Here is a 19,216-nt window from a genome sequence, read left to right as displayed (position 1 = left end):
TAAAATCAAAATAAATCTACAAAACAGAGATAAAACCAATAGAGTTATGGGGTGCCGGGGTGGCTCAGTCAGTTAAGTGTCTGCCGAGGGCTCAGGTCATGATCTTGGGGTCCTGGGAGCAAGCCCCACATGGGGCTCCCCGCTGGGCAGGGAGTCTGCTTCTCCTTCTCCCCCTTCCCCTCCCCACCATTCGTGCTCTCTCACACTCTCTCTCTTAAATAAATTTTAAAAATCTAAAAAAAAAAAACCAACAACAACCCAACACCATTTTAATTAACATTAGTTTTATCGTGAGAGGTGATATTTTTTCAAAATGAAATTGCCTTTCCAACATGCTCGTGGTCTGATGACCGGGGCACGGGTCCTTTTACCTCCAGCACTCCTGTTCGCTGCCTACCAAGCCATGTCTTAGTTCTTCTACCTTTTGTCTAAACGACTGTAAAATCTATCTTCACGTACCGCCCTCTAACAGCTTTTCCAGTGAAATCATCATTTTCAGGTTGCGTCAGCTTATGTTCTTATTAGCCTTCTAGAAAAATGTTTGATGAAGAGCATTGGTTTTGGTGCAAATCCTGGCTCCGCCACTTACCTGCATCATGTTTGGCCAGTTACTCTCTCATCTGTAAAATGGTGATAGAAATAGTACACACATCATAGTTTGTGGTAAAGAACAAACAAAACGATCCATAAAAACTGCTTAGCACAAGCCTGGCACCTACATGTTTCATTATTCAGCATCCACTTGATTATGACTCAGACGTGGCCCCTGAAACTTACTGGTCTGTGAACTGGTCCTGCCGGGCAGTGCTGGAAATGTTCTCTGTGCTGCCCTGTCCTGTAGCCACTTCCCCCATTTGACTGTTGACCACTTAAAATGTGACCAGTGCAACTGAGGAACTGAATTTTAAATTTTTTCAAAATTTTAACTTAAATGTAAATGTCCCTGGTTAGTGACTACCCTAGAGATAGCACAGATGGAGCGTGTATTTGTATCAATGTTCTATTCTTGTCAAATTGAAAACAAAACTATAAGTGTCTCAGAGACCTTGCGCGTACCCACGACTTGGTCACCAGACACGGTTGTGGAGCCCCTGCAGTCATTCTGTGGCGCTTTGCCAGTTGTTTCCCTTCTACTTTCGTTCTCTTAGTTCTGAGAGAAAGTTCTCCTTTCAGCGGTTGTTTTCCTCAGCCGGTCCTGAATCTCTTGGCAGCTGGAAGATTATTTAAAGGCAGCTCATCAGGCACATTCACACTTAGGCTTTTTATGAAATCCGCATATTACAAGCTGGCATCTCCTACCAAAATGAATATTTACTAATTCCAAACTAGCACAGATCTGTAGGTAGGAACAGGCTCGTTAATGTCCATTTACCTGCAGTTACCTGAGATAATTTTGAAAGTGGCTGGCCTCTTTCCTCTTGAGGTCTTGAGGAAGGTTTCGGTTTAAAGGAAGAAATGCTTTACAGGTAGTAGACACTCATGAAATGTTTTCTTCAGGGAAATAGTGTATGTTTACAAATGTTTAATATCTATATAAAGTGCTTATTCTATTTATGTGGCCATTCGTGGTTCGAAGTAAACACTGACCTGTCTGTATATGTGTCTATTTAAATGACTGACTGATGTTAGTCATCACTTTGCCATTACTGTTTTCAGGTATTAATCCACCTGAAACTCCCTTCCCTCATCTTGCATCACTCCATAAAGTCCAAGTAGTAAACTCAGATCTGAATAAATTAACTGCAGAGCTCCTGTTTTCAAGTAACTGTCTTTAGTTGTAGAGATTTAAGAAGAGAACAACACTATGTCCCGGGGAAGGGAGGCATTCCAAAAGAAGAGGGTGAGCTCTTTGGAATGTAGGTTACTAGAGCACGAACCTTAGACTGACTTTTAACACTTTTACTTTTCTACTTGTGAAGTAAAGAATTGGCAGAATTAAAGAAAACCGTGGATTACTTTGGTGTTGTACCTCACCCTCACCTCCAAGTAAAAACATGAAAGAAAGAATTACTTTTTAAATAAATTTTACAATAAAATTTTATGGCAAGGTATTCAAAGGAACAAGTAATAATGGTGAAATGTGGTTTTTCATTTAAATCGGTAGGAATTATTTCATTTTGTGAATTAACATAATGCTATATTGTTTTTTCCCCCTCCTAAATCACTTTCAGGTTTGAATTTACACATAAAAAACAGTCAGGTGGTGCAGGCCAGTTTGGAAAAGTGATCGGTGTACTGGAGCCTCTGGACCCAGAGAACTACACTAAGTTGGAGTTTTTAGATGAAACATTCGGGGCTAATATTCCAAAGCAGTTTGTGCCTGCAGTAGAAAAGGTAACAACAAAAATAACTTTATTACATTTTTTTCAACCAGTTTATTAGGTATCAAATCATCTTTCTTTTTTTTTTTTTTAAGTTTTATTTATCTAAGTAATCTCTATACCCAGCGTGGGACTCGAACTCATGACCCCAAGATCAAGAGTCTCATTCTCTTCTGACTGAGTCAGCTAGGCACCCCTCAAATCCTATTTCTATCACATTGTCTTACATGGTTCATTTTAGTTACAGTCTTGCTTCTTTATCTGATTGTTAAACTTTCCATCCGATTTAGAATCTTCCGTGCATTAGGTTGAAGAGCTATAAATATATACTATGACAACGAGGGGGAATTCATTCTGTTTCTTTTTGTTTGTTTGTTTGTTTTTTCCAAAACAAAGCAGTAGTTCTTTCTCTAAGAGGACTTATTTGCTTTCTCATAGTCCAACCATCTCAAAATTGTAGCCAGCTTTTTAAAGCCATGCACTTAGCAAATATTTATAAAGCACTTTTCATATATAAAGCACTCTTCTAGGGGGCAGAGGGAGAGAGAGAATCTTAAGCAGGCTCTGTGCCCAGTGCAGAGCCTGATGGAGGGCTCGATCTCACAACCCTGAGATCGTGACCTGAGCTGAAATCAAGAATTGGATGCTTAACCAACTGAGTCACTCAGGGTACCCCTCATTCTGTTTCTTAATCATAGTTATTTTATTTCTTTTGATAAATTGAACCTACTTTGTAAGTTGCAATCAACAATTAAAATTTGTAGCAGTTGTTAGGAATTTATGAAAGTTTCAAGTTTACTATTGTAGTAGCATGATCATTCATCAAGACTCCCAACATCCCTGCTACTGGTTAATGTGCTCTTTGGTAAATCATGTTGTTCAGAGCCAGTTTCTTCATTTGTAAACCATGAGTAAATAGGAGACTAAACTTGAACCCCTCACCAATTTTAGTATCAGATGATACTCTGTAACATTTCTTTGTAAATTGTGAAGTGCTTTGCACATGTAAGAGGTTAGTGTTTTGTTTGCTTTCTAGGTCACTGGCTTTAAGACTGTTGTAAACCTTCAGCAACTGTCTGTTCTCATACATTGAAATTTTTAGGTTTTCATTTACCCTTTTAACTTAGAAATCTTTACTAATAGATTATTTTGGTTTTAGTGGTGGTAGCATTTTTTGTGATTAGTGTATTTCATTCATTATACTTTATTTCAGGACAGTATTTTGTCACTCATACTTTTAAGTTATCTTCTATTCTCCAAGATTAATGTAGGTGAAGGCTAACTTGTGTATTTTTCAACATACAGAGTTTATAGTTTTGCAGTGTCAGAAATATATTGTACTATATGTCAGCAATCTGATTGTTTGCCAAGAAATACTAACTTGAATTGTGGGAGCTCTACAAATGTTGAAGGGACTGGAAAAGAATTGTACTTTTAAAATATGTTTAGTTTATTGTGTGTCAGTCATACATCAATGAAGCTGTTTTTTTAAAAAAGAACTGCATTAGGAAAAGTGAAATTACTTCTGAATTCCAGTTCTTACTGACGTGTGTAACACCAAAGCTATCATGTTGTGGTCTGCCATGAGGCAAAGCAGTGATGGGTGTATAGTGGGAGCTCAAGACATAGCTGTTGAATCAATGCCAAGTTCGATGGAGATACTCTTACTTGCCTTTCCTCTGTTTCCTCCTTATAAAATTAAGAGCATCCCATCTGTATAATAGGTTAGAAGAGGTAAGTAATTCCTGAAGATGTTAAGTGTTAGCACTCTCAGCATCACTTTCAAACCAGCTCACATCTTTAAGTGATATGCTTTTCCAAGGGATTTTTCATCTAGATGCCACAGTAATAAAATTTAAGTAGTTAAGCTGTTCGACTTTTTAAAACTTATTTTTGAGGGGTGAAATGTAGTATTCGTAAAAATGCTTAACTTCTGAACAGTATAAATGTATGAGTATTCTTCTTAATTCATGTGCAAGTGAAATCCACTGACTCCAGAAGTTGTGTTTATTCATTAACAGGGGTTTTTGGATGCCTGTGAGAAAGGCCCTCTTTCTGGTCACAAGCTCTCTGGGCTCCGGTTTGTCCTGCAAGATGGGGCGCACCACATGGTGGATTCCAATGAAATCTCTTTCATCCGCGCAGGAGAAGGTGCTCTTAAACAAGGTATTCTGAGTCCTGGCACTTGCTGCAACACTGTGTCTGTTTTCCCTGATAGACCATCAGAGACTCAGAATGCAATGCAGTGTTTTAGTCTTGTCCCCCCAGAGTACTAGACAGCCCACCAGGGAACATGGCAGGTTTTGGGCAAATATTTATAGAATTGAAGTGAGGGTAGATTACTGTGTTCTCTTTCTTACAAACTACCTTGTGTCCTAAATTATCTAGTATTTTTCATATGCTTAAATTTATAGATAATCTGTAAGTTCTGTTTTTTTGCCACTTTTTTTTTTAATCAATTAATTAGCATATAGCGTATTTTTAGTTTCAGAGGTAGAGTTTAGTGATTCATCAGTTGCATGTAACACCCAGTGCTCACTTCAAGTGCCCTCCTTAATGCCCATCACCCAGTTACCCTATCCCTCCACCCACCTCCCCTCCAGCAACCCTCAGTTTGTTTCCTGTAGTTAAGTCTCTTATGGTTTATCTCCCTCTCTTATTTCTCCTTATTTTATTTCCACCCCCTTCTCCTGTGTTCATCTGTTTTGTTTCTTAAATTCCACATGAGTGAAATCATATGATATTTGTCTTTCTCTGACTTATTTCACTTAGCATAATACCCTCTGGTTCCATCCACGTCGTTGCAAATGGCAAGATTTCATTCTTTTTGATGACTGAGAGTATTCCTGTGTGTGTGTGTGTGTGTGTGTGTGTGTGTGTGTTTGTGTGCGCCCACGCACGCCACATCTTTATCCATTCGTCTGTCGAATCTGGGCTCTTTCCATATTTTGGCTGTTGTGTTTTTAATAAGATAGATGTGCTTGGAGTACTAAGAAATATTTTATAGAAACATTACAGTCATGCTATTTTTAGTGACTTATTCAGATGCCAGGAAATCCATAAGTTTGTAAGTAATTTTTGTAATGTATGACATTGTAGGCTTTTAGGCATTTTGAGGATGGCAACATATTTTGAAGGAACTCAGTAAACTTTATTTACAGCACAGACCCCTTGCTAAACTGCTGGAATTGTCAACCTTTTCCACACAGAATAACCGGTGTATTAAAACCCTGATGAACCAGAAACCTAAACAATTGCAAGTATATGTGATTCATTGCTTTTAAAAGAGAAAAGCAAATAACACAGCAGTTTGACATCAGGGTTATTCAACAAAGGAACTTGAAACTTGTGTCCTGAACCCAGAAAATGTATTCTCTTTGTCATGTCTTCCATATTCATTATTAATAATGTCCATAAGTATCTTTACACAGGAGAATTATATTATGAAAAGAAAAGAATTATGATTTATAAAACATTTCAGAAACATTTTTATCAAAGAGAGGGTCAAGATGGATAGTAAAAATTAGATAAATCATATCTTTTAAGCATTCTGTAAATCACGATTTTATTGATTCTGTATGAATTTTGGACTTTGTGTTGTTTTTCTGTTTGCATCTGTCATCAGGTGTGGGCAATGGTTGGAAAAGGTTGCTCATTTCTTGACCAGGTTGCTAATTCTTTTTATTACTTAAACTAATGGCAACCGTTAGTAATTTGTGTTTTAGTTTCTCAGTTGTGAAAGGGAGAGAAAATCCTTCATTTTCTTTATGCCAGCTCTCTGTTAAAAATGCAGTTGAAATCTGTGATCTGGAAATTTTGTCATAATCTGAAGATTGTGTTAATAGCAAAAAGGGAAGTTAAGTCACAAAGAAAATAAGATTTTCTTAGGCATGATTCACATTAAAACACCTGCCTCTTTTGCCCTTTAGGGTGTTTACCACTTCAGTAAATCTTAAACTAGACAAATTAGTTGTAATCACTTTTGTACCTTTTTTTAAAGCTTTATTGCAGTGTAATTGACAAAATTGTGAGATATTTTAAGTGTACATGTGATGATTTTATATACATATATTATGATACTTTCTACAAGCACAGCTGAATTAGAAATCACCAATTGTTCTATCTGGTTCTTGACTGGAAATTAGTAGCTTTCCTGGAGATAGAGTTTACACAAAGCCAGACAATTGGTATGGTTGTCAGTTAACAAAGAGCCTCATTATCTTTTTTAGTTGCTCCTGTATGAAATATAATTAAATGTAGATGTATATGCCCATAATTTACACATATGATTCCATGAAAACAGTCTGTATATCTACTAATATTAACAAGTGAATATGTGCCATTTACTTTTTAATTATTTAAGTGTACAGACATTAAGTATGATTAACTGCCTGGTGGGTGTGCAAAGGAAAAGTACTAGATAGTAATTGAGAATTTTTTTTTGTTTTTTGCCAGATAAACATGTACAAAACAGCAGCGTGCTAGCATGAAAAATGAATTACTTTGCTGTTTCTTCATCTGTTATTCAGTCATCCAGGATTGAAAGGCAGAAATGTATAGGGTGAAAGGAAGTTTTCCTTAGTTCAGTAAGAAAATCAGCTTTTCATGCATAAGCCTCTATTGAGTGCCATATGAGAGTTTTGGGGTGAAAATGTTGATAAATGAGCCCAGTATCAGAATAGTTTAGACTTATGAGCCATTCTCTGTTATCAAAATTGGAAGAAAAATAGTTCAGATTCTCATTTTTTTCATTAAAAAAAATGAAAACTGGAACTGTGTTGGGTCACAGTTTAAACTTTGTCCCTGAGATTAATCAGTGATGTAACTAAAACTGAATCTAGAATTGAATGTTCTGTTTGGGCATGTTTCACCTTACGAATGTTACCATTGCCATCATTTTCTGTGGCCAGGTTTTAGAGCACTATGCTTGGTCTCCCCAGAAACCTCAAACTTGTAGCCATTCCATAAGAGAAATAAAGGCCTAGAAGTAAAGGGTAGCTCATTTAACTTGACAGCACCCCTTTGATCTCTGCCCCGTTATGTGATGGGCTTGGAGATTAAATCCCAGCTCTGCTCCATACTTACTGTGTGGAAATGTGCAAATCATAGGAATTTCCCCCAAGCTGCTTGGAGATAGTAATTCCATAATAATATATGAGAGAATGTAAAATTAAATATAAGAATGTATTTGAAAACACTTGCACATGCATACTTGGGCAGTGAATGCTAGTCACTCTTTCCTTCGTATTACCTTTGACCTGGTACTGTGCCATGCCACCATTCCCAACTTCTTGTCTCAGAGTGCTCATAATAACATTTATTGATCACTTATGTGCTATGTATTATGCTGAGTACATGAATTATCATATCTTATGTTCACAGTGACCTTATAGTTGAGAAAATCAGGACTCAGAGTAGTTAATTGAATGGCTCAAGATTACATGATAGTGGTGGAGCTGAGAGTTAAACCCAGCCCAGAGTCCTAGCCCTTGAACACCACCTCAGATGACCTCTTCAACACCTGGCCTGGTGTTATCAACGTCATTCCTAGTGGCCTGATATAAAAATGTTACCACCTCTTCTCATCACTTCAGGCTTAAGAGTACCTGTGATGATGTTGGTATTTTTACTTGGTATCTTAAAAAGCCATAGACCACATGGATCTGCTTAAGGAAACTTAGCTTTTAGGAGTGGGCTGCCAGGTGACTGTTGAATAGGGCAGGGTGAATTCTCTCCAGAGTTTTGTCACAGTGGGTTAGAAGAAGGCATGGATAAGGACAGGATTCTTTGGAAGTGAGTCAGGAGGTGAATTTAGGGAGAAAGGGGGAGTTGAAAGGAGCAGGATGAGAGAATATGAAACTGAGAACTGGACAGAACATCCTCAGCAATTAAGTGATGGGCACTGTATACCTGGCCCTTTCTTCCCTTTAAAATATGACCCTTTCACAATCTAGCTCTTTTATATTACTGACCTATTGAAAACACTAGGTAATGTGTACTAAATCTTAATATGTCTGCTCACATCTGTCTGTCTGGGTGTCTTCTGCATTGATTGCATTTATTTAGAGCCAGGGAAGCTCTGGTATTGTGATAACCCACGACATTACAAGAAACAGAGCTGTTCCTACAGTCCGGAATTGTTAGTCTGCTGCTTTAGATGTCTGTGCAGGGTTCTTCGGGGCTTAACTGAGAAAGCTTAGGAGTCTGCAAAGTTCAGTTCTTTTTCTTTTTAGAACAGAATTCACTCACTGAGACTAAGTAGTCAAAGGTATGAGCTATGATTTGAATTAGAAAGTATTTCAAAGAAATCCAAGCATATGAAATTGTTGTTCTTTAATTATTGCACTTAGGCTAATAGTGTCTTTAAGAGAAGTGCTTTAATGAATATACAAGAATGATTGCCAATTAATTTATTATAAACAAATTGATGCCTGGAAAGCTGTGATGATCTTAAAACAATATTTTCTTTGTCATCTTTTCTCTGTTTTGCTTAAAATCTTTATTTAGAGATAATTCATCCAGTCTGAGGCTGAAATATTATTCCACACTATCATAACATACAAATTAAATATGAATGTTTGAAATGTTGTTCTGTTCTCTCCACATTGTTAAATATAACCCTCAGTCAGCATTTGTCACAATAAGAAGTGTTCTGGTTAGGTATTAAGGGGCTTAAAGATGTTTGGACACACAACGTTTTCGTGCTTAGATGTCTCTTCACATCCAGTGTCTTATTTTGTAGGTGAAGAAACTTGAGGGCTGGACACATTTTGATTTTCTAAAAGGCATATATAACTTGTTAGGGTCAGAACAGAAACTAGAAACTTGGGTCTTCTGATTCTTAATCATGTGTTGAAATTGCTTAGCCTAGAAAAGGAAAGACAGAACTCAAGTGTGACTTGATTATTGTCTCCAAATATATGATAGAAGTTACTCTCTTACAGTTAAAAATAACTATCTTCTAGGGACCAACCAGAAATAATTGGTTTACCTGGTCAAAGACTTAACAGTGAGTGTCCTTACTCGTCGAAGTATTCAGAGAGGGAGAATAAGTAACCCTCAACTGGATAATTTAGATGGTAAAGAACTTGACTGAATGTTGCTTGAAGACCCCTTTTATATTCTCCGCAGCTTAGTAATGTTTAAGGATAAAAATATAGTAATAGAAATATTAATACTGTAATCATGTGTTGTCTTATTGGAATTTCCATTTAGGAGAGTGACTGTTACTGCTACCAGAAAAAAAAGTCCAGGTCAAATACTTTAACCTCATCACTCATGTGTGTACCTTTGGAGAGCACTCTCCCTTTTGTATATCTGGGTAAGGAAGATTTCCCATTTGTTTAAAGATTAATAAACCGATTTGTGTCTTTTTTTTTAACCCAGCTTTGGCAAATGCAACATTATGTATTCTTGAACCTATTATGTCTGTGGAAGTTATAGCCCCAAATGAATTTCATGGACCTGTGATTGCGGGAATTAACCGGCGCCATGGGGTAATCACAGGACAAGATGGGATTGAGGACTATTTTACACTGTATGCAGATGTAAGTACTATTGGTCACTGACAAACTTGCTTTTAGTAACCACAGATGGAAATGAGAGTTAGTTTTTGTTTTTGGAGAGTTTGTTTTGGAGAGTGTGGAGCAAATTGACACTTTTCTTAGCTATTTGAGTGTTGTATTTCTGGCAGTTTCTATAATTTGCTGTCAGAGCAACTCTTAAATGTAAAAGCTAAAAATAAGATTTATGTGGGCCTTTGTGAATATGTCATTTTCTTAGATGTATAAAAGTTATCTTTCTTTCTTGTTACAAGTTTCCTTTGTATAGCTGCTTTATCATGTTATCTCTGATTTACTGGGTAACACTGAGTTCCATTGCCTGTACTTAAATCTCATGGGAGAAAGTGTCTGTCACGTTACATAAGGCCTCCTAGAAGACACTACTATCAGCATATTATTGAGGTGTCCAGAGGAAAGTTGTATTAACATCTTCGCGGAAGAAGCACTTGTCCATTTTTGAGCTTCAGCCAGAGTGTGGAATAGGTATGGGGTGGGGGAAGGCCGTCAGGGCTGTCCACCCTGTGAAACAGAAAGATTTGGTTTCTAGTTGTGACTGTCACATTAAATTATTTTTAAATAAGATGTTCAGTAAAGCAAAAATATACTTCTCTGGCTTTTAATTCTTTTAAATCAAAAGTAGTTAGTAGAAACTTAAGACTAAAGGAATTAAATGCCTAAGGCTTTTCTGTACCTTCTCAAATATTTTTCAATAAGCAATACTAAAATATCCTCTGTGTTTGTTTTCAGGTCCCTCTAAACGGCATGTTTGGTTATTCCACTGAACTTAGGTCATGCACAGAGGTAAGCAGGTGTTTAAACTTTATTCAAGTGCTCTTTAAGAAACCGCCCTACACAGTGCTTAAATATGTGAAATCCTGTCTTTGCATGACTTTTCCTTGGTAGATGTACCAAAACAAACAAAATCTGTTGTTTTTTAACTCCTTAGGGAAAGGGAGAATACACAATGGAGTACTGCAGATATCAGCCCTGTTCACCGTCCGCACAAGAAGACCTCATCAATAAGTACTTAGAAGCTACAGGTCAGCTTCCTGTGAAAAAGGGAAAAGCCAAGAACTAACTTTCCTCACTTTAAGTTGACTAGCTGTAACTGAATCTGCGAGATTTATATACTTTAATGGATTCTGGTGGAATGAATTCAGGCTGAAACAAATTTTAAAAGCCCTTCCTATTCTATTCAGGAGCTTCTGTCATATTCAAAGATAATTCTATGTGTATCCCAACTCTGTGGATTGGTTTTACAGTTCATTGAAAAACATCAAATAAAATATGACTATTACTGAAATACATTTAATATCTAAGGGAAGAAGAGACGGATTTCAGTTATACTTCTAAGCGTAGAATGGTATGTAAACTTCCTTTCCGAATATCTTATGCTAAGAATTTTCACCATATAGAAAAGCTGAAAAAGGCAGTACAGAGAGCAGGCCTATACCTTCCATCTAGACTCAGTAATGAAAAATCTTGTTAACAATTTGTTCATCATATAATAATTTATTTTGTCATATTTGCTTTATCTGTCTTTGTCTCATACCTCTGTATTTAATTTTTTTTCAAATTATTGTTTTGCTGAACAGTAATTTGAAAGTGAATTGGTTATATCATGACACTTCTTAGGAGTGTGCTCTTTTAATAAGCAGGCTTTTGTGGAAGGCAGCTGTGCTCACCACCGTACCACCAACACACACTTGAACAAGACTTTTGTTTAAGAGTGGATTTCACATGTTCTTAATAGAGAACATTTTTCAGATTCTTCACTGGAATATTACATAATATGGCTAGTAAATTTCTGGCTGTTTTATGTATAGGTGATTGCTTCAATTTGTGGCTTCTGCAAATTTGTAAATGCCTATTTTTATGTTAGTTTCTTGTGGACATTTTAAAATGAAAAGCAGATCCTTGCATATTGCTATTCTTACCTATGTTCATTTTAATGTTTCTGCAACTCTGAATAATAAAACATAATTTACATAGTTGCTGCCTGGTCAGTTTCATTCACCTGGTAAACGCTAGTTGAATTTGAGTCTGTTGGAATATCATATATTGTATTCATTGACATTGTGAAAGAACAAATGTTAAGTTTTTGTTTCTAGAATAGGTTGGATTTTCCTGAACAGTACTACCATATTGTTTAGGATTACTTCATCCCAAATCATCTGATGGGAGAGGCATTTCCTGGTCCTTTCTCTTAGTGGATAATAGAGATAAAATAACAGTTTTAAATTCCTTTCTTTTTCTTGATTATAGGTTTGGCTTTTATAACTTAAGCTTTCTATTAAAAGATTTTTTGAAGTATTGAGCATGTTTTCGAAGTATCTGCTAAATGCTTTAAGTGCATTTAATTTAGTTGTCACAACGCTATGAAAGTGGGTACTATTAGCCACTTCTCTTTACCATTTTGAAATAGAAGAAGCAAAAGCACGGAGAAGGTAAATAACTTGTCCAAGACCACACAGCTTGTTAAATTTTCAAGTTGGTAATTAGTTGTATTCATGAAACCGCATGCATTTTCCCCATGAATATGTCTGTTGCTATGGTAGCATCCAGCCTGAATAATATTGGCTGTGGCATTTCATCAGCAGCTCATGCTATTGACAATGACTTTGAAAATTGTTCCTGATGAGGAAATACCTTCCCAGAATTTAGTACAGTTTCTCTGGCTATTGCCAACAGTTAGGAATATTGGAACTAAGACGGGTAAGTTTTGATGTGTTTTTAACTTGTTAAACATTCTGGTTATAAAGACAGAGCATCAGAAAAAAACCTAGATATTTAATCCAACACCAGCATTTCATAGGCAAAAACACAGGCCTGGCTGGTGGGAGTAACAAGAGTACGATGACACAGGGATAGATCGAGGACCAGAACCTGCATCTCTTGCTAATTAGTTTGGTTATAACTGGTAAAGACCACGTAGCAACCAAGGTTTGTAGCAAGGAAAAAATTAACGAGAATATTCATAAATGAGGATTTTTTTATATTACTCTTACGAAGGATAATTGTTGGCTAATTTAAAGAAAGACAGTATTGTGTTGGAGAAAAGTAACAGCACTAGGCAGGCAGTATTGCAGTGATTCCCGACCCACTAATTCTGGCTGCACTTTAAAAATCACATGGGGAGCTTTAAAAAGAATTGCCCAGTCCTGTCTCTAGATGCTTGGATTCTTTGGATCAAGATCAAAAGTTTTCCACTTGATTCTAATATACAGGAAAGTTTAAAGAGCAGTATTCCCTGCACCTCCAAGACATGAAATGGAAGATTTATTTATTTGTGTCACATTTTTCATTTTCTCTTGTGTGATGTTAGAGTTGGGCTATATGGGTTCTTAGTTTGACAATTTTGTCTTTAAAGAAATAGGGTCAGTTTTCTGTCTATTCCTTTTCCTCCCTGCTCACTTTTAGATTATTTAGTTGTAAAATCATCAAAATTAAATCCTGAAGTGTTAGGATTTTTCATATTTTAATATTTTTGAAATCTGGATGAGTTTTAAAATTGATGCCAATGAAAGTAGGCAGCCACCAGGTAGTAGTAAATTGTGACGATGTAGAAGTAAGAAGACAACTGTTTGCATTGCTAAAACTGTAATTGGTGAATGAGAGCTTTAATTGCTGCTTAAAGTGTCTTCAAATAAATAACACTGGAATGCACCCTTGAAACAGTTTGTTGTATTTACAATTTATTATGAGCATTCATTTATTCGTTTATCCATTCAAATAAGTGCCAGGCAGCAAGTTAGGTGGTTGTAGCACTTTGAAAGCTAGGCAAGGTCACAGAACAGGTCATAGAATTTTCTAAGCTGAGAGAAATTGGTGGAATAAACTCATTTCATGAAGAACTATCATTCAAGGGCAAATATAGAAACTTCCAAATGACTTTGAGAAGAATTTGTTTAATTTCTAACAATTCATAATTCAGGTAGGAAAAATGAAACAGAAGGCAATGGGATGCAGACAAAATCCTGGTATTATTTTGTATGTCTTAAAATTTTGAAACTTCTAGAGATTAGGAAGATAAATGTGATGCTATATATACCTGCCGTTGGCTCAGTGGTTGAGAAGAAGTTAGGCTCCTAATGAAAAGAAGACTTAGGGAATTTAGAGTTTTCATTTTATGTCAAAGCTGATGAAGTAATTTTTCTCTGCTGTTAGCTGGCAAAATCAATATTAGTAAAATCAGGTCAGCAATTTTAGAGTTTGTGCTAGAGAAGATGTTCTTATTGTGATATTAGTGAGAAATATTTGGTTTAACTTTTGGGAGTTTTATAAATTTAGACAATTGTGTTTGTTTATGTGTAGAATTCCTCTTGATAATCTATTGTACTGAAATAAATCTGTAAATTGAATAATGGTCATATTTGTGAGCCTAATCTCATTAATTAAAAAATGCTTTCATGAGGAAGAGGACTTTGAGATAAGTGACAGTAGAAAGCTGAAACCCTTTTCTAGCCCTTAATGTGATACTAAAAAGTTGATTAAAGATCACAGGACATTGACATTATTACTATAATGCTCTTGGCACCTTTTTATTAAGGTTAAGGTTAAATTAAGCTTAAGGTTAAATTAAGATTATTTAGGGAACTTCATTTAAAGGAGCTTATTGCTTGGTTTTGACATAATTTAATCATTGTAGATGGATATTTTAGAAAAAGTATTTTCTTTGCGTTACTACGTAGGTGGGAGATCTGGTGTTTCATTTAAATGATTGTTTCCAGTGCTTCAGGATGCTTAACAGTTCTTTAAATCAGGTGGATATTGGGAAGATGAAACAAAGGGCTTTAAAATAGATATATAAGAACTAGATCTAAAAAGTATCTGTTCATTTTTATTTTGTAATAGTCCATGTCTGTAAAATTTTTCTCTTCAGCATAAACTTTTCTAATTTTCTTACAGTATAGACTTAAGAGTAATATTTTGGGATATTTTAAGGCTGATGCTTCCTAACCAGTTACTGGCCAAGGATCCTGGTTAACGGTTTTGAGACACTGACATAAGTGTTCCATTAAATGTGTAGGGGCCAAGGGCAGACCACCCCAAAATGTCCCACGTCAGTATATTGATTATTTTAAATAAAAGTTGCATAAGAGACAAGACTGCACAAGGACACCTGGATCACACCCTCTATGCCCCTGAAAGCAGGAAATGAATCTCTGAGGTGAAAAGGCACCCTTTCTGTACCACAAGGTAAAGAAACATCCTTATTATCAGAGATAGGAAATTTAGAGCCAAGAAAGCTGTATAAACAACCCTTGTAACTTGTTACTAATTTAGAATTCTTTACTAATTGAAGGTTAATCAAAGTTAAGTTTTCTTTGTCCTGTCAATTCCTCACAGATTGTCTCTGTCTATAAAGTATAAAAACTACCCATTTTTTTAGGTCTCAATTGCATTATTGGGCCTCTCTGCACATATAATAAAACTTTTTTTTCTCCTGTTAAATCTGTCACCTATCAATTTAATTCTTAGACTAGCTGGAAGAACCTTGATGGGTAGAATGAAATTTAGATTCCTCCCCTATAGTTGGCATATTTGCAGGATCAGCTTCCACAGGATAGTTACTCCGAAGATTCTGCAGTTTTAAGATATTGGGACGTCTGACATACAACCAGCAGAAGGTAAGATTTCTTTCCATGTCTGCCTCCCAGAATCTGTCTGCAGAATCTGGTGGAGTGAGAGTAATGAGAATCATTTTTTTTTTTTCCTCTCTCTAAATTTAGATTAGCAAGAGACAATCTTGTGGAACTAATACATTGGACTTAGCAAGTCTTGGTAAAAATGTGGTTGAGTACTGTTAGTGATCCATTTCCTCCCAGAGATGGTCTTTGTTTTCCTTTGTCTCTGTGTTTTGTGTTGTTTGTCATAAAAAGGAATTTCCATGGGGCAGAAAGCAGGCGTAGGCTCTAGAAGCCCCCTGTTTGAGCCAGCCTCACAGACTGATGAATTAATGGCTCTCGTCAGACTGGTGTCTGCTCAGACAAACTTGACTGTGAGTTAATGTGCACATGAGGTAAAGGTTGTTGCCATGGGAAATCTTGGAAGCCGAGCCTAAAACTGGTGGGCATGGGGTGAGCACTTAAAGGCTGTTAGAGTGCTTACTGCCTAACTCAGTGACTCCCTTGTTAGGATAAGTTGGTCACAGAACAGGTTAGATTAACAATAGGTCACCTGCCTAACACCACACAATCTGCAACCCACGGCACATCCCTCGTAGTTATTAATTAGTTTGGCTCTGAGAGACCCAGCAGATAGCTAAAGCTGTTAATGTGTACATCAGAAAAACCAGATGAGATTTTTTCCTTTCATCTTGTCATATGTCCTAAGAGCTTGGCTTTGTGATCAGTAAGAATATTCTCTCTGGTCTTCACCTTCTGGACGGTACACTTACTGGTGTGCAACTTGATGGCCAAAGAGACTGGGGTTCCAAGACCTGCAGTTACAAGCAGCCCGCTTCGTCTGGGCGTGCCAGTTCTCAAGGGAGTTTGTCATAAAAGGTCCTAGCCCATAAGGGGCCTTCGTCAGCTATCCTTCATTGCTTGGTAGTGTTGGAAAGTCCCAGTCTAGTAGTGTCTGGCAGCTGTCAGAGATTAGCGGGTCTACTTACTTTTGTGGGAGACTGACAACACCGTTTTCGCTACATCATCCTTATGGCCTATGCAACAAAGTCCATTGCTTGCTTAGACAGTCTTTGGAGGGAAACTTTTGTATGATAGCGGCTACGCTATCTTCCCTCCCTAGGGACACCTCTTGCGTCTTGGATTACGCCATCAAAGGGCTTACTGGTTTGAGTTGCTACTGGAATTAATAAGATCCTACTTGTCAGTAGCTGGAAGAGAGGTCCTTTAAATTGGCTGTATTTGCAAGGAAACATTTATGGAGAGCTCTCAATTGTCTGATTAGTATAATCACTAAACTTAGGGATGCCCCGAATGAGATGAAAAAAAAAAAAAAATAGACCTAAGACTTAATGTCCACATCTAACATAAATTCCTTCTTAAAATCCAGCCCCATCTGCCTATTTTAACTTTCCCTGGAAGATTTACAGAGAACACTCTGGTGTAGTCTCTCAGTTCAAAGTAGACAGGTTACTCAGGCTAGTCATGTACATTCTGAAAGCCAGAAAGTGCATGTAGCAGAAGCACCTGGGACAGGCAGTAGGGCTTGCTTTGCTGTAATCAGGCCCTTTCAGCTTCAGGAATTTGTGGGCAGTACCTTCGTAGATGTGTCCTAGACCCCGCCACTGCAAAACCCATGTCTCCTGAACAGCAGCAGATCTTGTAAAAGCCTTTTTTCCTCCACTTTCAGAAGATCCCACCAAATTCAGAGAAGAATTAGCTTAATGGCTATTCCCAGGCCCACTCACAGAGACCTTGATTGGCTGCTAAGGTGAGTTTCTCCACCCATGATGATACTGTGGTTATTTGGCCAGACAGGCCCTTGGAGAAACCCTCCCTTCACAGAGTGAAAACAAGACCAAAATGTCTCCTAGCCCTCCTACAAATGAACCGGGGAAGGCCAATATTCAGGCACTAACGGAAGCCAAGGTTAAATTCTGTACTCAGAAAAGAAGACTTTTGTTAAAATGCTTGATACAGATTTTACAAAGGCATAAATCTTTTGATTCCTTTTTTAGTTGAAAATCTCCCTGATATAAAAAAATAAAAGTTTTTGGAGTGCCTGGGTAGCTCAGTCGGTTGAGTGTCCAACTCTTGGTTTCAGCTCAGGTCATGATCTCAGCTTCGTGGGATCGAGCCCTGTGTTGAGCCCTGCATCACAAGGCTCCACCCTCAGCGTGGAGTCTGCTTCTCTCTCTCTCCCCCTCTCCCCCCTCCCTCTGCACCTCCTCTTCTTATGCTCTCTCTAAAATAAATAAATCTTTAAAAAAATAAGTTTAATTAAAAAGGCAGAGCAATCCATAAATATTCAGTCTATAATCCATTTCTTTGGGGAAATTGGAAACAACCGTCTTTGTCTTACAAAGCATTACAAAACCAGAAATGCAACTCTAGAAGTCTTTAAAGCCCACCTTTTTTTTTTTTTGATTAAGTTTTAAATTTTGATTCCAGTATAGTTAACATACAGGGTTATATTAGTTTCAGGTATACAATATAGTGATTCAACAATTCTATACAATACTCAGTGCTCATTATGATAAGTGGACTTTTTTTTTTAAAGATTATTTTAGAGAGCATGAGTGGGGGGAGGGGCAGAGAGAGAGAGAGAGAGAAAAGCAGACTCCGCACTGAGCATGGAGCCTGACAAGGGGCTGGATCTCACAACCCTGAGGTCATGACCTGAGCTGAAATCAAGAGTCGGTCCTTTAATAGACTGAGACACCCAGGTGCCCCGTAAGTGTACTCTTAATTCCCTTCACATATTTCACCCATCTTCCCACCCACCTGCCCTCTGGTAACCACCTGTTTTTTGACTATAGTCTCTTTTTTGGTTTGTCTATTTTTTCCTTTGTTTTGTTTCCACATGAGTGAAATCATACGGTATTTGTCTTTCTCTGACTGATTTCATGTAGCATAATACACTCTAGCTCCATCCACGTTGTTGCAAATGGCAGATTTCGTTCTTTTTTGTGGCTAAATAATATTCCATTGTGTATATATACATCTTCTTTATCCATTTATCTATGGATGGACACTTGGGCTGCTTCCATAATTTGGCTATTGTAAATATGCTGCAATAAACATAGGGGTACATGTATCCTTTTGAATTAGTGTTTTTATATTTTTTAGGGGTAAATACCCAGTAGTGCAATTGCTGGGTCAAAGGGTAGCTCTACTTTTTAACTTTCTGAGGAACCTCCATACTGTTTTCCATAGTGGCTGCACCAGTTTGCATTCCCACCAACAGTGCACAACCTCTTTTTGCCACAACCTTTTTTGCTACAACCTCTCCAACACGTGTTGTTTCTTGTGTTATTGATTTTAGCCATTCTGACTGGTGTGAGGTGATGTCATTGCAGTTTTGAGTTGCATTTTCCTGATGATGAATGATGTTGAGCATCTTTTCATGTGTCGGCCATCTGGATGTCTTTTTTTTTTTTTAAGATTTTATTTATTTATTCGACAGAGAGAGACACAAAAAGGGAACACAAGCAGGGGCAGTGGGAGAGGGAGAAGCAGGCTTCCTGGTGAGCAGGGAGCCCGATGCAGAGCTTGATCCCAGGACCCTGGGATTATGACCTGAGCTGAAGGCAGATGCTTAACCGACTGAGCCACCCAAGCGCCCCTGGATGTCTTTTTTGGAAAAATGTCTGTGCATGTCTTCTGCCCATTTTTAATTGGATTATTTGGCTTTTGGGTGTTGAGT

At 37.3% G+C, this 19,216-nt stretch overlaps 1 protein-coding gene across 1 annotated transcript in view; it reads left to right on the top strand.

Moving 5' to 3' along the window:
* The window catches only part of GFM1 (G elongation factor mitochondrial 1), a 48,731-nt gene extending 31,495 nt beyond the window's left edge, over positions 1 to 17,236 (top strand). The window contains exons 14-18 of the mRNA XM_032408356.1: positions 2,172 to 2,334; positions 4,343 to 4,487; positions 9,708 to 9,868; positions 10,631 to 10,684; positions 10,830 to 17,236. Coding sequence (XP_032264247.1) covers positions 2,172 to 2,334; positions 4,343 to 4,487; positions 9,708 to 9,868; positions 10,631 to 10,684; positions 10,830 to 10,961 — 655 coding nt within the window. The 3' untranslated portion in view covers positions 10,962 to 17,236. The remainder of the gene's footprint in view (positions 1 to 2,171; positions 2,335 to 4,342; positions 4,488 to 9,707; positions 9,869 to 10,630; positions 10,685 to 10,829) is intronic.
* Positions 17,237 to 19,216: the final 1,980 nt, after the last annotated feature.

The sequence above is a fragment of the Phoca vitulina genome, unplaced genomic scaffold (genome assembly GCF_004348235.1).
Source record: "Phoca vitulina isolate PV1807 unplaced genomic scaffold, GSC_HSeal_1.0 scaffold10, whole genome shotgun sequence".
NCBI lineage: Eukaryota > Metazoa > Chordata > Mammalia > Carnivora > Phocidae > Phoca > Phoca vitulina.
The sequence above is the reverse complement of the archived record's forward strand: the minus strand, read 5'-3'. Positions and strand labels throughout refer to the sequence as shown.